Source organism: Lithobates pipiens, unplaced genomic scaffold (assembly GCF_037356315.1).
Source record: "Lithobates pipiens isolate NorthernLeopardFrog02 unplaced genomic scaffold, aLitPip1_a1.2 Scaffold_28, whole genome shotgun sequence".
NCBI classification, from domain to species: domain Eukaryota; kingdom Metazoa; phylum Chordata; class Amphibia; order Anura; family Ranidae; genus Lithobates; species Lithobates pipiens.
In genome coordinates this window covers 30,361,842-30,380,108 of record NW_027507789.1, presented here as the reverse complement: position 1 = coordinate 30,380,108, position 18,267 = coordinate 30,361,842, and the positions used below count along the sequence as shown (strand labels likewise).

Genomic DNA, 18,267 nt, shown 5'->3' with positions numbered 1-18,267 from the left:
TGGGAAACACAAGGGGCGCCGGCTAATGAGCATTATCACTTTATCCAATTAAAGCATTGGATTGCAACGTTGCGCCGCATGTCCACCTACCCCTTCCAAAAAACTTTTTTTGAACATGCATGCCATCACGCCCCAGGGTCCCCAGGTCTTATTTCGGCCATTTATGCCTCTCTGAATGGTCGCCCGCCATCAGCACCCCTCTCTTATATGACTCAATGGGAAAAGGACCTTCAGGCCCCAGTAGACCCGGAGGACTGGAGCAGGGCCTGGAAAACGGTTGCCAAATGCTTGTTCAACACAAATACTCTAGAGGCTGCATATAAAAGTAAATGTTCCGATGGTATTGGGTACCTGCCCGCACAGCTCGGGGCTTTCCCTGGGAGTACTGACAGATGCTTCCGCAACTGTGGACAGCGAGGTGATGTTATGTACACATGGTGGGCTTGCCCAAGGCTGGTGGGGTTCTGGTCTAGGATTTTTGGTTTGCTGCAGACACTCTTCCACCTTACGATCCGAAGGGACGCTAAGCTAGCTCTTCTACATTGTCCGGTACCTGGTTTGCGAGGCCCTCAACAGAAGCTGGCTACTTATTTATAGCGGCCAAGCGGACCATTGCCCAAGCCTGGAAGTCCCAACGGGTAGATTTTCAAGGGGTTAAAACCCGCATAACTGCTATGTTACTTCAGGAACGCATGTCCAGTATTGTCCATAATTCTCATGCTAAATTTCTAAAAATCTGGGAGCCGTGGATCTCCTATGAGTTCCCCGGGCTCCAAGCTGCATGCCTGGGCTTGGTCTAACTCCTCTTGGCGAGGCGTCCACAACCGAACCTTCCCCCTCCTTTCTTCCCCCTCTTTTCTCCCTACCTTTCCTTCTTCTGTTCCCTATCTCTTTTCACTCTTCTTTGTAATCTCTCTCATTGCTAACAAATACTACTGCCCCCCGTAGAAGGGGGTAGTGGGAGAAGGGCTTGCCCTCCGGAAACGATAAAGGAACGAGTTGCTTGGTACTGGAGCCAGTCTCGATACCATCCCCTACTCTTTTTCCTTCCTTTTCTTGTGTTTTTACAAGTATAATGTGATGGTTTTCCCTTCGGTTTCATATTCATGCTTTGTAGCCCCTACGAGGGCGCACAAGGAGCAGATTGTAGTCTCTTGTTTATCCCCGTTTATTCAAAATTTTCAATAAACATATTGAAACAGAAAAAAAAAAAAAAAAAAAGACAAAATACAAAAAAATAAATAAAAAGGACGAAAATGGCAGCAGACAACTCCATACCCTGCCAGTATGTGGTAATGGTGGGCAATTCTAATCAGCTTTAAACACTTCCTAGTAGTGTCAAAGCTTGCCACTCTATTCTATATACACTCCTCTTGGTTCACCATTAAGATGGGCTGCTCCCACAGGCCAATAGTAACATGCAGGAAAAGAGGCGAAAGCTTTGAGATTAACACAGGGAGTGCTGGAGCTTTGCCAACCAGAATGGCCTTCTACAGATGTGTGGGCACCTTGATATCTTCAATTTGTTCCCATTGGTGAACTTTTTATTTTCTCTCTTTTTAGGCACTACTACAGTGTTGGTTTTAACACTCTCCTGGTCTATAATATACATATTCATAAACAGTAACTCTCAAAACCAACCTGATAGAGGAGTGAGCCAGGTCCTCATCTGCTCCTATAGCCCTCAAGACATAAGATGGCTCAAGGGATGCCGAAGTGCAAGCGCTAGAAGTGAACAGAAACAAAAAGGTTAAAGTCTGAAGGGTTTATATGCAAGTTCCACAATTTCAGTAACATCTACCTAGTCTACAAACATCTGGTATGAGGAAGTCAGTTACTATTTCTCTTGATGTAAATTATCTTCTATAGATCATAAGCGCTTTTGACTTTGTTGCAAGAATATTACTGCATTTAGGTGCTGCACAAAGCCATAATAATGCCAATACACAAAGATTTGCTACTTATTCAGCTACAACACCGATGGCATCCATACATTTCATAAAATATGGGATTGCAAATAGAGAATGGATGTGTGCATAGGTAAGAGTCTAAAGCATGATATTAGGGTAATAAGGTAATTGACTTTCTTAAAACAGAACAGCAGAGAGCACCAGACTAAATGCAGTAGTATTGGCATGGTATTTATTAGAATACAATTGGCAACTCATTTTTAGATGTAAAAACAAAGCATGTCTCCATGATATAGAGATCACTGCTCTCCGTAGGTCAAGGTGGATGGTCAAGATGCTGCTGTGACCACCAGCAGGATCAGATGCAGCTGTGGGATGAGCCAAGTAATGCAGAGAGCCAGGCTGGCACTGACAGGGGCACTAAACCGGAAGTGACGTCTGATCTTGCAGGTAGCCCCAGCAGCATCTTGACCATCTAAAAGCAAGTTGCCAATTGTCTTTTAATAAATACCGTGCTCATACTACTACACTTAGTCTGGCACTCTTTGCTATTCTTTTTTTTCCCCCAGAGGTGCTTCACTCTTATGAAAAGCAGCCGTTGGTGTTGTGTGGAGCAGGACACAGACTTTATGGATTCATTTACATGGACCTTATTGGGGTTCACAAGAAATTATAGATTTAACTACAGCTTTTCATAGCTTTCTCTGTTTTTCTTGTTCACCATTTTATAAATGGGAAGCTTCCGTCATGTGTCATTTTCTTGTCGTTGATTTAATTGACTTTCTTGTAGCCTGATGGAGGGGAAGTGGATCGCGTGCGCCCTCCCCCCCCCCCCCCAAATCAAGTGGTGGTTTTATAAGATCTTATTAATAAATCACTAAAGCGATCCAGACTTTTTTTTTTTTTTTTTACAAGTGGCAGCCCGTCCATACAGGGCCACCCAATAGGGAATATTCCCTATTGTCTTCCTGATTCTCCTCCTGGCCAATAAGGAAGTGGGTCCCGAGTCCAAGTGGCCAAGGAGTCTTCAGGCACCCCCCCCCCCCCAAAATATTGAGCACCAGCTGCCACAGTTTACTACCAGTAGAAAAGCATGCTTTGCACCAACATACCTTCCAGAAGAGAGTGCAACATCTTTTAATGCCATCAACAAACTCTCCCCCTCCACATAGGCAAAAGAAAGGTTTACACAGCCTGAAAAAAAAAGTAAGAAGATTAGACTTTTATAAGCTAAAACAGAAATCATCATAGTAATGCATTCAAAAGAACCTTTGCTTTGTCAACATGGGGCAAAAAAAATAAAGATAAAAAAAGAAGACCAGTTCAGATTAATGGCAGCCCTTGTGGTGCTTCTACTTACCTTCTTTCTCCCCTGCAGCTTTGTCCACACTTGAAGAAAAGAAGACCTGTGTAAGAGCAGGATTGGAGGTGGCGCTGGGTCTAAATGTTAACTTACCAAGCACCAGCCCTGTCATGTCATGTGGAGGGGAAAAAAAAGAAGGGGATAGGGAATGATCCCTGACAAGGATGAGAAATATTAAGTTATTTCTCATCCTTGTCAGCAGTAAAATGAAGGCCCCCTTTCACACTGCTGCGACTTGAAAAATCGCATGATTTTGCAGCAATTTTAGGGAATGCCTGTGTGTAAACTTGAGATCTATGGACCTCAACTGCATCAAAGTCAGACCAAGGTAGTAAAGGGACTACTTTGAAGTCGCACAGATATCAATAGTACTCATTGGAAATCATAAGGCAAGACTTGTCATGCGACTTTGCAGTCCCAAGTCGCAGGACAAGTTGCACAAGTGTGAAAGGGGCCTAAAGTGAATCAGTTTTCCTACAAAACTTGAATGCCTAGCCTCGCTTTCAGCTTACCACCAGCTAAATGCATCACATATGCAAAAAAAATAAAAAATAAAAAAAATAAACCAGTAGTGTCAAAATGCATAACAGCATGCATTTAAAACAACAAAAGATGTTGTCGCATTAAGGCCAATCACGGCGGTGACATGATCATAAGCCCCCCTTTCCTCCTGACATTGTAAAGCACTTAAAGGGACGGCAGTAGTCGGCTCTAGTGGCCTTTAAAGTCCACATTTTTTCAATGAGTTAGCATGACTCAAAATGTGCTCTACCAAACGTTGGAGCAGAACGTTAAAAGGTTAAGAAAAAAAAAAAAATAATAAAAAATTATATATATATATATATATATATATATATATATATATATATATATATATATATATATATATATATATATATATAAAGATCTTTAATATTGTAGCATTTTAATACCTGGGTAACGTTGCTCAGGGTCTCCATTCAACACAACATCAGGAATATTATGCATTATATTCTTGATCAAACGATCTGCTAGGTAGCTGATTCTTTTGTGGTCGTACTGAAAGTGAAGAGAAATACAAAAACAAACACTCTTAATATATAAAAAAAAAAAAAAATGTATATATATATATATTTCCCTCATTTATTGCAAATTTATAAGCGCTACTGAACTTTTCAGAATACAATACACTTGATCGGGAAGATATTTTAGAATAGATGCCCATCGCCAAAAATAATAAAAATAAAAAATTAAAGCCAACATGGGGATTAGTTAGCCTTAACTTTTTGGTCACCAGAAGTCAAATACTAGATGGTTAGGGTCACAAATAAATAAAAGGGCAGACTCAATAGACCATTCTGTTTTTTTTCTTTCTCCCATCACTTTTCTATGTTTATATGGCTAAATTTAGTGATGTCAGCTTGTGTTAGTTTACTTTACAATAAGATGTCCGATATAACATTATGAATCATTTTCAAAGTACGTTTGTGTTTTTTTTTTTTTTATTTAAATTTTTAGGAACATCAGGCTTCCAGTAATAAAATGCAATCTTATTTAGTCTTTAATATTTGATACTTTAATATAGATGCATAGGGGGAGATTTACTAAAACTGGAGCATGCAAAATCTGGTGCTGCTTTGCATAGAAACCAGTCAGCTTCAAGGTTTTATTGTCAAAGCTTAATTGAACAAGTTTAAGTTAGAAGCAGATTGGCTGCCATGCACATCTGCACCAGATTCAGAGTGCTCCCCTACAGTCTTTTAATTAAGTTAATATTTTTGTAACACTGAACAATATTATATATATATATATATATATATATATATATATATATATATATATATATATATATATATATATATATATATATATATATATATATATATATATATATATATATATATATACATATATACATATATACATATATACATATATACATATATACATACATACACATACACATACACACACACACATATACATATACACACACACATACATACACACACACACACACTGAAGTCTGCATTTGATAGCAATCACACGACTGGGATCTGCTCCACGCAAAGCTTCAGCTACCAGTCTCAGAGAGGACATTTATGAAGATATTCCCAGCAGGGAACATCAGCATCGTGCTGGGGGACGTTTACAGATTGCAGGTTGGAAGAGGATAAATCCTGCAGCCAAGAAGCTATAGACCCAGCTTCCAAGTGTTCTATCACATCCCTGACTCCCCCATAATACTGAAGTTTCCACTATAAAATACCTACCTACTTGAATATGCACAAGGGATCCTCATCTACATTGTTTAGAGAAGTCATTAACCACTTCAATACCAGGCACTTACAACCCCTTCCTGCCCAGGCCAATTTTTAGCCTTCAGTGCTGTTGCACTTTAAATGGCAATTGCACAGTCATGCTACACTGTACCCAAACAATTTTTTTTTTAGCATTTTGTTCCCACAAATAGAGCTTTCTTTTGGTGGCATTTAATCACTGCTGGGGTGTTTTATTTTTTGCGCAACAAATAAAAAAAAAAAAAAAATGTAGGAAAAAAAAAAAAAAAAAAAGTATTTGTTTCGGGTATAAAATTTTGTAAGTAAGTTTTCTCATTCAATGAGGTCGCACTCCTAGGCGGCACCAATGAGGCGACACCAATGAGGCGACACCAATGAGGCGACACCAATGAGGCGACACCAATGAGGCGACACCAATGAGGCGACACCAATGAGGCGACACCAATGAGGCAGGGGGACATAGCTGCGCTTACCCCCCGTCAGGAGAGCCACCGATCGGCTCTCCTCTACCTCGCATCTGTCAGACACGAGTGAGCAAAATCCAATAAAATGCTCTTCCCGTTTACATCGTGATCAGCCGTGATTGGACACAGCCGATCACGTGGTAAAGAGCCTCTGTCAGAGGCTCTTTACCAAGATCGATGTAGCGGTGTGTCAGACTGACACTCCACATCACCGATCGCCGCAACGCGCACCTCCACGGGCACGCTGGCAGTTATACTGCTGGACATCATATGACGCCCAGTCAGGATAACTGAACCACCGCCCAGCCGTCGTTCTGCTATAGGCCAGGTGAGAAGTGGTTAAAGGGCACAGAGAGCTGCATACACATACACAGGGAGAAAAATAATTTTATCACCTGCAGATTTTGTACGTTTGCCCACCTATAAAGAAACAAATGGTCTATAATTTTTATCATAGGTGTATTTTAAAATGATAGACAGAATATCAACCAAAAATCCAGGAAAAAAAAAAAAAAAAAATACATAATACAAATGTAAAATAGGTATTTGATCCTCAAGCAAAATATGACAGTACTGGTGGAGAAACCCTTGCTGGCAAGCACAGAGGTAAGACATTTCTGGTAGTTGGTTACCAGGTTTGCACACATCTCAGGAGGGATTTTGATCCACTCTTCTTTACAGATCTTCTCTAAATCCTTAAGGTTTCTTGGCTACCACTTGGTAACTCAAAGTTTCAGCTCCCTATAGACGCCCGGATTCACTGTCCCGCATGCGCGTGCGCCACCTTGCCTTTTTACCCTTTAAAGATCTCCGCGCATCTCTTGGATGCTCTTGAGATGTGTGGAAGTTCTCCCCTCCGACCACCAGAGGGATTGACGTTCCTCACCTCTGAGGTTGAATTTTAATGCCCGGCAGTGACGAGCGAAGGGATAAACGCATCGCTGTTCGCGCGGCACGGTCTTTACGTTCGCATCCGGTCTAGGCCGGATGAGGGGTATTTAAGGCTGCTGTTTTCAGCTATTAGATGCTGCTGGAACCTAGGGACACACATGCTGTGGTTGAATGCCAGGTAATGACTTGAAACTTTTTGATTATGGGAAACCATTACTGCATCATTATGTTATCGCCCTGACATAGGCTGTTGCCTTTTCAGAGGACATATTGAATGTTTTTTTGCCATGGTAATGTAATACCAAATGCTCTTGCTGTTATTATAATGCATGTACCTTGTTTGCTTTTTGAATAGTCATTTTTTTCCTTTTCATTTCATATTTTCTCTTTTTTCTGGTTATTTGTATAGTTCTATCAGTAATGACGGTTCTAGAGAGCATTTGTCCCTTGGCGTTGAGTCCACTGCAGAACTTTGGTTTTGAAAGTTGACCGTTTTGTTTTGCTTTTATATTATATTTCATTTTGGAGACTTGTTCCCATAATTTTCCATATTCAAATTAAATTTGACACACTTCATTATCTGTTTAGTCGGTCCTTGAATGCCCTCTATGGTCGCCTCTAGCACATTTTTTTTTTGCATGCGGTTAGATACCTGTGACCCCTTAACGATTTGACCAATATTTCAAGAGACCAAGGTACGAAGTGTTGCCCTGATAACAGACACGCACATGTATAGATTGAGGTTGCTGTGTAATTAAAATATTATGTATGCGATACTATATTTATGAATTAACTGTTAATGTAATTATTATATGTATATGTTTTTTCAATAGAAGGCTTGTGCCACTAGCTGGACAACATTCCCTGAAGAAGCCCGATATATGGGTGAAACATGTTGGGAATTCTATACTGCATCCATAATGTCTTGTTGATTTGTACATGCCGATTGCTGTGTTAATTTTTTACTTTTTCTAAAATAAAAATTTCTTATAGAATTTGTTGCTATTTTCAAAATAATTTGCACCTTAAAAATCCCATTTTCCTCTCTCAATATATACTCCCTATATACATTTTCTATAGGATTAAGGTCTGGAGACTAGCTTGGTCCATGACTCAATGTGCTTCTTTTTGAGCTACTCCTTTGTTTCCTTGGCAGTATTTTTTGGGTCATTGTCATGCTGGAAGCCCCATCCATGACCCATCTTCAGTGTTCTCATCCAAGATTTTACAATACATGACCCCGTCCATTGGCCCCTCAATGCGGCAAAGTCGGCCTGTACCTTTAGCAGAGAAGCAGCCCCAAAGCATAATGTTTCCACCTCCGTGCTTGACTATAGGGATGGTGTTATTAGGGTCATAGTCAGTATTTTTCTTCCTCCAAACACAGTGAGTCGAGTTAATGCCAAAGAGCTAAATTTTGGTCTCATCTGACCACAGCACATTCTTCTACTCCTTCTCTGAATTATTTAGATGTTCATTGGCAAACTTCAGATAGGTCTGTACGTTCTTGAGGAGGGTGACTTTGCAGGCGCTGCAAAATTTCAATTCATGGCAGCGTATTGCCTTGAGATCATTCACAAGCTTCTCCCGTGTAGTTCTCGGCTGATCCCTCACTGTTTTCATGATCATCCTTACCCCATTGAGGCAAAACCTTGCATGGAGCTCCAGACCGAGGGCAATTGATGATTGAGTATTTCTTCCATTTGCATATAATCGCTCCAGCAGTTGTCTCCTCACTAAGGTTCTTGCTGATTGTCTTGTAGGCCATTGCTGCCTTTTTTGTTCCCGATGTCCTTTGACAGCTTTTTGGTCTTGCCCACGATGGCGGGTTTGAATGGAAGAAAGATTCTGTGGACAGTTGTCGTTAGGAGCACCCTCTTAAATTCACAGGAAGAATCTGTGTACTACATGAACACATACTGTAGCCAGTCTGTGGGAGCCAGAATTATTGTTGGTTGGTTATTAAATACTTATTTTACTCACTGAACTGCAACTCAGTTTATAATATTTGTATGTGTTTTTTTTCTAGCTCTATAATTTGAAATACACCTATGATAAATTTAAATAATTATAGACCCTTCACTTCTTTGGAAGTGGGCAAACTTGCACAATATGTAGGGGATCAAATACTTATTTTGCCCCACTGTATAAGCAGCCCTTCTGATCTCAGTGCACAGTGCAGGCACACCTACTATAACATCCCAAAAAAAAAAAAAAATGCATTAATAAAAAATCTGATGGGTTTGTCCTAAGCCAATATGAGTCAGAGACTCCAATTACCACCAAGCACAAGAGATCTGCAAACCTATTTTATCATATCAAGCAGGCCATTTACCTCTAACTCCTGCTGAGATATCTCACAGGCTGCCCCAAATCCCACAGTAAGCGGAGTTGGAACTGTACCAGATCTCAGGCCCCTCTCCTGACCTCCACCGCTCATCAAGGCCTCCACTCGTACTCTAGGTCGCCGGCGAACATAAATTGCTCCTACACCTAAAAAAAAGAAAAAAAAAGGGAAGGATAAACAGCTGATGGTAACCATCTAAGGCCAGAAGAGTGTTGTAGCTTCATGTTCAAAGAACAGAGAAAAGAGTGGGTACCTAGTTTTGACAGGTACCCAGCCCAATCTTCTAGGACACATCATAGGTCCAGGAAGATTGCCCGGGCATTCAGGACACGCAGTGCAACTCAGCGCATTGAAAGTGTGGGCACCCGGCTGTGAAGCCCCAAGCTGTCACTTGCAATGCCGCAGCCAGGACAAGGAGAGAAGGCTTTGGAAAGCTGCATCGCTGGACCTTGGGTAAGGCAAGTGTGTGTTTATTAAAAATCAGCAAATACACTTTTTGTAGCTGTACTGTAATTGAACTGTACTGCAACTGTGCTGTCCCTCTACATTGTAAAGCGCTGCGTAAACTGTTGGTGCTATATAAATCGTGAATAATAATAATAATAATAATAATACAGAAGTGTCAGGAACACTTTAAAGTGATTGTAAAGCTTAGTTTTTTTTTTTTTTTTTTTTAAACAACATGTCTATACTTACCTCCTCTGTGCAGTGATTTTGTACAGAGTGTCCCCGATCCTCCTTTTCTCGGGTCACCCAGCGGCGCTCCTGGCTCCTCCTCTTCTCGAGCGCCCCCAGGCAGCACTCGTGCGGGCGCGCTCCAGAGTCCTACTGCTGCGTCCATTATCAGACAGCAACCCAACCCCCAGGGTCAGTTGATTTGATCCGCTGCTAAAAATCTATCCAGTGGGGACCAGAGACAGCCGCTGGAGCTACTTTGCTTGTCCCCGTCGCTGGAACGATTGGGTTCAGGCAAGTAAAATTGTTCTTCTGGGGGGCAGCTGCATCACAATAGTGCACCTTAATGCATTCCTGAGGGTTTACAACTCCTTTAATATTCAGAATCTGCAGCTGCTTAAAGCTGAAGTTTAATCTGCTTATATTTTACCTTCCCTGATTCACAACCCCCCCCCGGTATTAACATGCATTAATAATGAAAGTTAAAAATAAAACCTTTCCACTTTCAATAAAATAAATTTTTTAGATCCAGGGATGTCATTGCTAGGTCTTTGTGCTTTTCTATGCATTTGCAGGCAGATCATTGCTGGTGGGAGGAGCTGGTACGGTGCTGTACATAAACTTCCTGAAACCATCACAGCACCCTGCATCAGTACTCCTCTCAAGAGCCCCCAACTTTGATGCAAGCTATAGGCTGGCTCTTGGGAGGAGCTAAGCAAATATAAAAAAAAATCTTGGTCGCTGAGAGGAGAGAGGGACAAATATAATACATAATATATAAGATAATACCGTATTTTAGAAAACTGATTAAAAAAAAAAAAAAAAAAAAAAAAAAAAGTGTACAAAATAAGAGATTACCTTTTGGGCCATAGATTTTATGACCACTTATGCTCATCAGATCAATCTTCATTTGGTTCACATTCATTGGAATCTTACCGACAGCCTGTGCCGCATCAGTGTGAAAGAAGACTTTTCTAGAATTGCAGATATGTGCTAGAGACAGAACAGAGAAGGGAAATTGAATAAATAAGAAGAATATATATAAAAGCTTGGGTACAATGAATTCGAAGGGTTTATTTTGGCATCTGTAATGCCGCCTGTTAAATTAAGAGTTTTGCAAAAAAAATTAAAATTTAAAAAAGCAGGAAGAGAACAAAAAAGTTAGGCTTAAGCTTTGTTCACATGGGTATACCTAAAGTGATATTAAAAAGGCAAATTTTCTTATTGAAGTAAAAATAAGCGATTATACTTAGCTGCTCTGTGCAGAGATATTGCACAGGGGAGACGCTTACCTCTCCTTTGGTGGCTCCCCAGCTGGCAGCACCTACTTCCTCTGAGTAGAGGAAGCTGTCTGCTATGGGAGCACCTGTGTGGGCTCTGTGCATCCACACATACAGTGTGGCTCAGCCACCGCCGTTGCCCCCCCCCTCCTCCTTCTCACAGGATATAAATTAACAGCAGTGAGAGAGACTGTCCGTGTCCCCTGTGGAACGAGGAAGAGAGTGGAGTGGTGTTGCAGACGGGACAATGCTGGAATGTGAGAGGAGACAGGTACGTGGACACAGCGGCTGCTCCCAATTTGACATCCATGTAGGTCAGCAGACCCACACTGTATGCATTTGGGGACCCGTACCCACATGGGTTTCTTGAGAGCAGCGACCGCATCCGTGCACTTGATATGAATGGGGATGCACAGAAGACCTGTGCATCCCTGTGCGTGCAAACACAGCACTCACACAGGTGTATGCTTAAGTACATCCATGTAAACAAGGCTCAATTTTGCTTAGGTCCAGTCAGATTATGTTACACCGAGTAAACAGATACCCAACATGTCACGCTTGAAAATTGCTATATACATGTAAACATCCCTTGAGATAGAAATAAGGCATGACAGGTCCTCTTAATGGAGACATTTGGGGCCTGTAAGACCCTAGATATCACTCTACCCTGGAAAGCATGAGATCCAAAACAAAAAAAAAAAAACACATTGATATCCGCTTTCCAGGGGGAAAAAAAATGCCAGTGTTTACAAATGCCAGAGCTGGAAGTGACTTCTTGCCTCCCAGGATCATATGGATGGCTGGAGACCATCTGGTTCACAGCTAGCTCTATGGTAACCCGGCAGCACCACTGGATCAGATCCCGGCTTCCTGATCGAATGGGAGAGCATGGAAAGGCACCAGTGGGCGAGGCGGGGGGGGGGGTTGGGGCATCCCTTCCCACTGCCTGTAAAAGCAATCCAGAGGCCAATCAGCAATAGGGTGGCTTTTACATTATAGGCGGAAAAAAAAAAAAAAAAAAAAAAAAAAAAAAAAAGATACTGGGATTATGCCTGTAGCTGCAGGCATCATGCCCATATCTCAACTTAAAATCCAGGAAGTCAATGACATCCTACAGGCGGGAAGTGGTTAAAGAGTTTTCTTTTCTTTATAAAAAAAACTGAGTGAGACTCGGCCCTGCCTCAGCTCTCTCCTCATTGGTTGACAGGTTGTCATTGACAGTAGCGGGAGACAATGGATACCGTTGCTGTCTCAGTCAATGAGGAGTGAGATCCGGGAAAGCCGTGGCTCTCGTGCACTTCGCTGGTTCGAGATGGAACTCTGGTAAGATTTAGGGGGGGATGGGGGCACTGCTGAACAGAGGTTTTTTTTACCTTCATGCATCAGGCTGTGTTTCTATAAAAAAAGATTAGAATAAAAACCCCTACTGAAATCTATGCATCTGGAGCCCTGCATGTAGATTTAGGGGCCGGACTCATGAATGAGGGGGGCGGCGCCGTGCGCTCCCATATGGATGGGCAGCCACTGCATAGCGGGTTCTTTACTGTCAGAGCGGATGGGACCTTCTAGGAACACGTGGAGGTGTCCTGAACAGGAGGCACAGGAGCAAGGAGAGGACAGCAGGACATAGCACTACCAGGCAAGTCTCCAGGGAGGAGCAACAGGTCACAGCCAAGAGGGCTGGTAAGTGACACACAGTCAGGAGAGGACTAGAGAGGCACGCCTGAGAGGACTGGGAGAGTGCAGTCTGGGATGGGTGCAGAGCCAGTGGAGTGGAATGTGGTGGCACGGGCAGTGGAGAGAGGCAGCTGCAGCCAGGTGGGCTGGCAGGGCCTGAAGATGTGGTGCTGGGAGCAGTAGCCACATCAACAGCTAGCACTAAGACTACCTACAAATTTTTCAAAGGCGATTCACCTTAGGCCTGGCTGAGCCAGTGTCAGGCCTAAAATAAATTGCTTGCTGGTTCAGGAAGTACAAGCAAGTGATGTGCTGGAGAGAAGAAAGGAGGTGTATATACTGGAGTTGTATATAGTCAAGTCCCTAAATTGTTCTTAATCATCTGGGCATCTCATAAATACCCCAATCCAAGTTTATTCCCCTCAATAAAAATACAAAAAGTTCATGGACTGGTTTTCTGCCTGAGGGTAAATGCGAACTGTGTGAGTGGCTGGGCAGGGTGACAGACTGACCACAACACTCAGCAGCCCTCACGAGATTACCTCTACATATGTAAAATAAAAATAAAAGTTTTTTTTTTTTTTTACCAACACAAGGAGCCAATCAGCTGTACTGCAATGCAAGGAGAATGATGTGAGGAGAAAGCAAGCGGACAATGAGAACAGCATATTAGTGGGCTGTTTTTCACTTTACTGCCCAGTCAAAAGTTGGGGTGCAGAGACATGTTCGTGAAGGTGAAACTGCAATAGAGAATGATCGGGTCCCCTCCTGACTGCAGGCAGAACTGTGCTGTGTGAAACAGGTACAACAGCCCCCCATTTATGTAATCCATCCATGTATCTAGAGGTTTACCTGGAGTTCAGTTTTTTTTTATTTTTATTTTTTTTAAAGATAAAAAAAATGGATACTAACCTATGTCTGCTATAGGCTGTTTCACTCCTATCTCATTGTTCACAGCCATAACAGATACCAGACTAGTGTCCGGTCGAATGGCCTCTTCTAGAACCTAAAAGCAAAAATAACCGTGCCTTTAACAAAGGAAAAAAACAAAAATCTGCTACACGATCACAAAATATAATGAGAAACAGATGTGACTGTCACCTTTAAGTCCACTAGGCCGTTGGTTAGAACAGGAAGGTAAGTGACCTGAAATCCTTCAGCTTCTAATGAGCGGCATGAATCCAGGACACACTTATGTTCAGTCTGAGTGGTGATGAGGTGTTTCTTGCGGGACTTGTAGAATCTGGCTACTCCCTTGATACAAATAAAACAAGAGGTCCAATATCAGAAACAAAAAACTCATTGAAAATAAAACGCCCCCCCATTGTTAAGGAAACCTGTCATCAGGAAATACATGGACTGCCATTGCAGGCTTCCTTCTAAAGATTCTGGTTCTCTGATGGTCATCTTAGCCCCTCTACTGAGAACGTTGCCTTTGCTGAATTCTCTCTGAAACCGCCAGTCACCTGACAGTCATTGTATTGCAAAGACCTCACTACAATATAAATCAGAGCCGGAAAATAAAAATACACAGATCAGCAGTTCTTACTTCATCGCAACTCTGACATGCCTGTCTGTTCTAGATCAGATAGATACTCACATTCAGAAGCCAGAAACAGACAGGCATTTAGCATTTTTTCAAAGGAGATCACCAGTTAAAGCCCCTTTATCTCTCTCAGCACTGGTTTCTAGTAAAAATCATGAGATGCATTTCATGCTAGTGTGAAAGGTAAAGATGGTGCAAGAAGCACAAGTCAGGATGGTTCACAACCACTTCATTACTGAGCTACAGCTGAAAGTTGGCTACAGCGTGGCTCTGTTGTTCCGGGAGGGCATCCATGGACATCTTCCTGGAACTACGCTCCCCCCTTGTTTACATAGGCAGATCATCATACTTGCCTGTGTACTGAATGATCAGCGGGTGACGGCAGACATCGGGTTCGCTGTATCTGCTGATCAGCTCCCGCTGTGTAAAAATTACAGTGGAAACAAGCCACCAGTGGTGCGCAGCCATGCCCAATACCCGGAAGTGCAGGAACACACACACACACATATATTATATATATATATATATATATATATATATATATATATATATATATATATATATATATATATATATATATATATATAAAATATACACACACACACACACACACACACACATACATATATACACACATATATATACATATCTAAAAGTAAGACTGCTATAGGGCAGTTGGTAAGTGGATACTGTTATCTTATAATAATTATTAGACCTAAAGCATAATAAAGAGAATGCACTGCTTCTGGTTTTGGTTGAAAAAGGTCCTTAGGTGAATTTCCTTATCCCGCTGCATCATTTTAACACCATAACTATTTTGCAACCATGTTGACTATATTTAAGAATTTCCCAGTACTCAGGTATGTTATTTTATATAATTCTGCATACACATGATCGGAAATTCGGCCAGCAAAAGACCAATGAGAGCTTTTGGTCGGAAAATGCGACCGTGTGTATGCTCCATTGGACTTTTGCTGGCAGAATTCCCGCCAGCAAAAGATTAAGAGTAGTTTCTCAATTTTTCGGTCGGAAAAAGTTTTGATCGGAAATTCCGATCGTTTGTAGCAATTCTGACACGCAAAATTCCTACGCATTCTCGGAAACAATTCGACGTATGCTCGGAAGCATCAAACTTCATTTTCTCGGCTCGTCGTAGTGTTGTACGTCACTGCGTTCTTGACGGTTGAAAGTTCAAACTTTTTTCGTGACCGTGTATATGTAAGCCAAGCTTGAGCGGAAGTCCATCGGAAAAAACAAACAAGATTTTTCTGATGGAAAATTCACTCGTGTGTACGTGGCATAAGGGTCATGTTATATATATATATATATATATATTTTTTATATAGAAAGGTAGGGTAGAGATTATCAGTGATGGCCAATCACCCTGGCAGGTTGTTTCATCGTCTCTGTTTTGGTAACAACTGTTCAAGTGGGGAAATCCTCAAATTTTAGAGAGTATCTCACACTGTTCCCATAAGAATAATAAGCCTAAGGCACAAAAATGTACTTTCATAAAAAGACTAAGAATGAAACCTAAAATTTACCTTTATAGCAATATTGTTCGATTCGGTGGCCCCGCTTGTGAAAATGATCTCCCTTGGATCTGCTCCAATCAGGTTTGCCACTTGCTGCATAAGAAAAACATATTTTTTTTTTTCAGATAAATACATCAGATGATCTAAATTTCTGGCATACAGTGAAGTGTTTAAACTTCAAATGATTCAACCGAAGGGAAAATAGAAAGGCAAGGTCACAGCCCTTTTTAATTTGTCCTTGGAGAAGTCATCTTATCTCTGTGTGCCAGGAACCCAAAATAGATTGCCAACTCTACATGCAGTGCTGGCAGTCAAGTTGTGACAAATAAATCAATATCTATATAGAATGCTTATTTGACATATATTTTCAAATGCCCCTTTTCAGGCTTGATATCCTATACCACTTACACACCAGTCAATACTCAACACTGTAAAATTGAGGAATTATTAGCTCAGCAGTAATGCTTCCCAGAGAGTTCAATACACTCCAGAAAAGTAGCAGAAGGCATCATCCCGATAACGTTTAAAAAAAAAAAATTTAAATTCTTTAGAGCCGGTGTCTTGTCTAATACCGTCCTCCATCGGATAGTGTCCGCTGTGTACTGCGCATGCGCAGTACACAGCAACGCAGATTCCGAAAATTGCCGAGGATGAACGGCGCCTGCGCCGTGAGTCCAGGTTCTATCCCCACTATCCAAGTGGACATAGAGTAGGAATAAAAAAGAGCCAAGCGCAGCGAGGCCGAGCCCGAAGCGTGGCGAGCGAAGCTCGCCCGCGAGGGGCCCTTTAATACTCACAACCCTATGTCCGCTTGGATGGTGGGGCTACCACCTCCACTCACGGCGCAGGCGCCGTTCAGCTCCGGAAATTTTCCGACACTATTTCATGGCCGGACACTATAGGGCAGAACACCGGCAGTCGGCTCTCTTGTAATTGCAATTGGAGCAGCTAAGTAGCCACTCGACTGCTATTACAAGCAGCAGGAGGGGATGCCAAAACCCCACCCGCCACCGGGAGACCTGAGCACATCCACCAGCTAATTGGAGACCCATACAAAGCCAGGATTGGCTTGATCAGATCTCCACTATGGTACCCGGAAGCGATGACACGACTTCTATTTTACCTGGATCTCAACGGCGCCATTATTTGAAAAGCAAAACGCTAATCTTGGCAATTTCAATGCTTTCAAGAGCAAAGGAGTGATCTGTAGTCGATCCCTCCATAAAGAGTACCTGTCACTGCCTATTGCGGTCACGAGGATGTTTACATTCCTTGTGACCGCAATAAAAAAAAAAGTGATAAAAATGTTTTTTATTTTTTTTTAAAGCAACAGTGTAAAAAAAAAAAAAAAATACATTTAAAGTGACCCCCGTACTAGCGCACAAAAGGTGAAAGCGTGCATCAGTCCCGCAAGCAAACAATGATTGGACCACACATGTGAGGTATCGCCGCGAACATCAGATCATGGGCAGCAATTCTTGCACTAGACCATCTTTGTAAATCTAAAGTGGTAATCTGTAAAGGCTTTTAAAGCATAGCTTATGGATAGCAAAATTACGTCATTTGTTGCCGTTGTGTGGGCATGCGCAATTTAAAAGGCTGACATGTTTGATATTCATTTACTTGGCGTGACAACTTTTACAATTTACAAACAAATTGGGCTTTTTTTGTTTTTATTTTGCATTAACATTTTTTTTTTAAAGTGTATTTTTCCCCAAAAACTGCTGCGCAAATACTGTGCAACATAAAAAATTGCAAAACCCATCAATTCTCTACAGCCTCTGCTTTTAAACATAAATATATGTTTGGGTTGTACGTAATTTTTTTGCAAAAAACATGGTTTTCACATGTAAACAAAAACGTGCCAGAAAATGCCTGGTCTTCAAGTGGTTAAAAGTATTTTTTTTTATCCTAATGCATTCTGTGCTTTAAGATAAAAAAACCTTCCGTGTGCAGCAGGGCCCCACCCCCCCCCAATACTTAACTGAGCCCCTTCTCAATCCAGCGATGTTGCGTGAGACTTGGATGTCCGGGACTCTGCCTCCTCATTGGATCAGACACACAGCAGGCGTCATTGGCTTCTGCTGCCATCAAAGTCAGTGAGCCAATGAGGAGACAGAGGGGCAGGGTCAAGCCACGCCTCCATGTCTGAATGAACACACGGAGCAGCGGCTCAGGAGCCCCCATAGCAAGCTACTTGCTGTGGGGGCACTCGGAAGGAGGGAGGGGCCAGGAGCATGGAAGAGGGACCCGAGAAGAGGAGGATCTGGGCTTCTCTGTGCAAAACCACTGCACAGAAC

At 42.0% G+C, this 18,267-nt stretch overlaps 1 protein-coding gene across 3 annotated transcripts in view; it reads right to left on the bottom strand.

Moving 5' to 3' along the window:
- The window catches only part of NFS1 (NFS1 cysteine desulfurase), a 73,109-nt gene that overhangs the window by 48,494 nt on the left and 6,348 nt on the right, over positions 1-18,267 (bottom strand). For all 3 annotated transcript variants that reach the window (XR_013263484.1, XM_077459012.1, XM_077459013.1), the window contains exons 4-11: positions 15,977-16,060; positions 13,988-14,140; positions 13,799-13,892; positions 10,788-10,922; positions 9,243-9,400; positions 4,206-4,311; positions 3,023-3,104; positions 1,642-1,725 (exon numbers count right to left, since the gene is read on the bottom strand). Coding sequence is in view for 2 of the 3 variants with exons in the window: in XM_077459012.1 (XP_077315138.1) it covers positions 1,642-1,725; positions 3,023-3,104; positions 4,206-4,311; positions 9,243-9,400; positions 10,788-10,922; positions 13,799-13,892; positions 13,988-14,140; positions 15,977-16,060 (896 nt within the window). In the remaining variant the exon portion in view is untranslated. The remainder of the gene's footprint in view (positions 1-1,641; positions 1,726-3,022; positions 3,105-4,205; positions 4,312-9,242; positions 9,401-10,787; positions 10,923-13,798; positions 13,893-13,987; positions 14,141-15,976; positions 16,061-18,267) is intronic.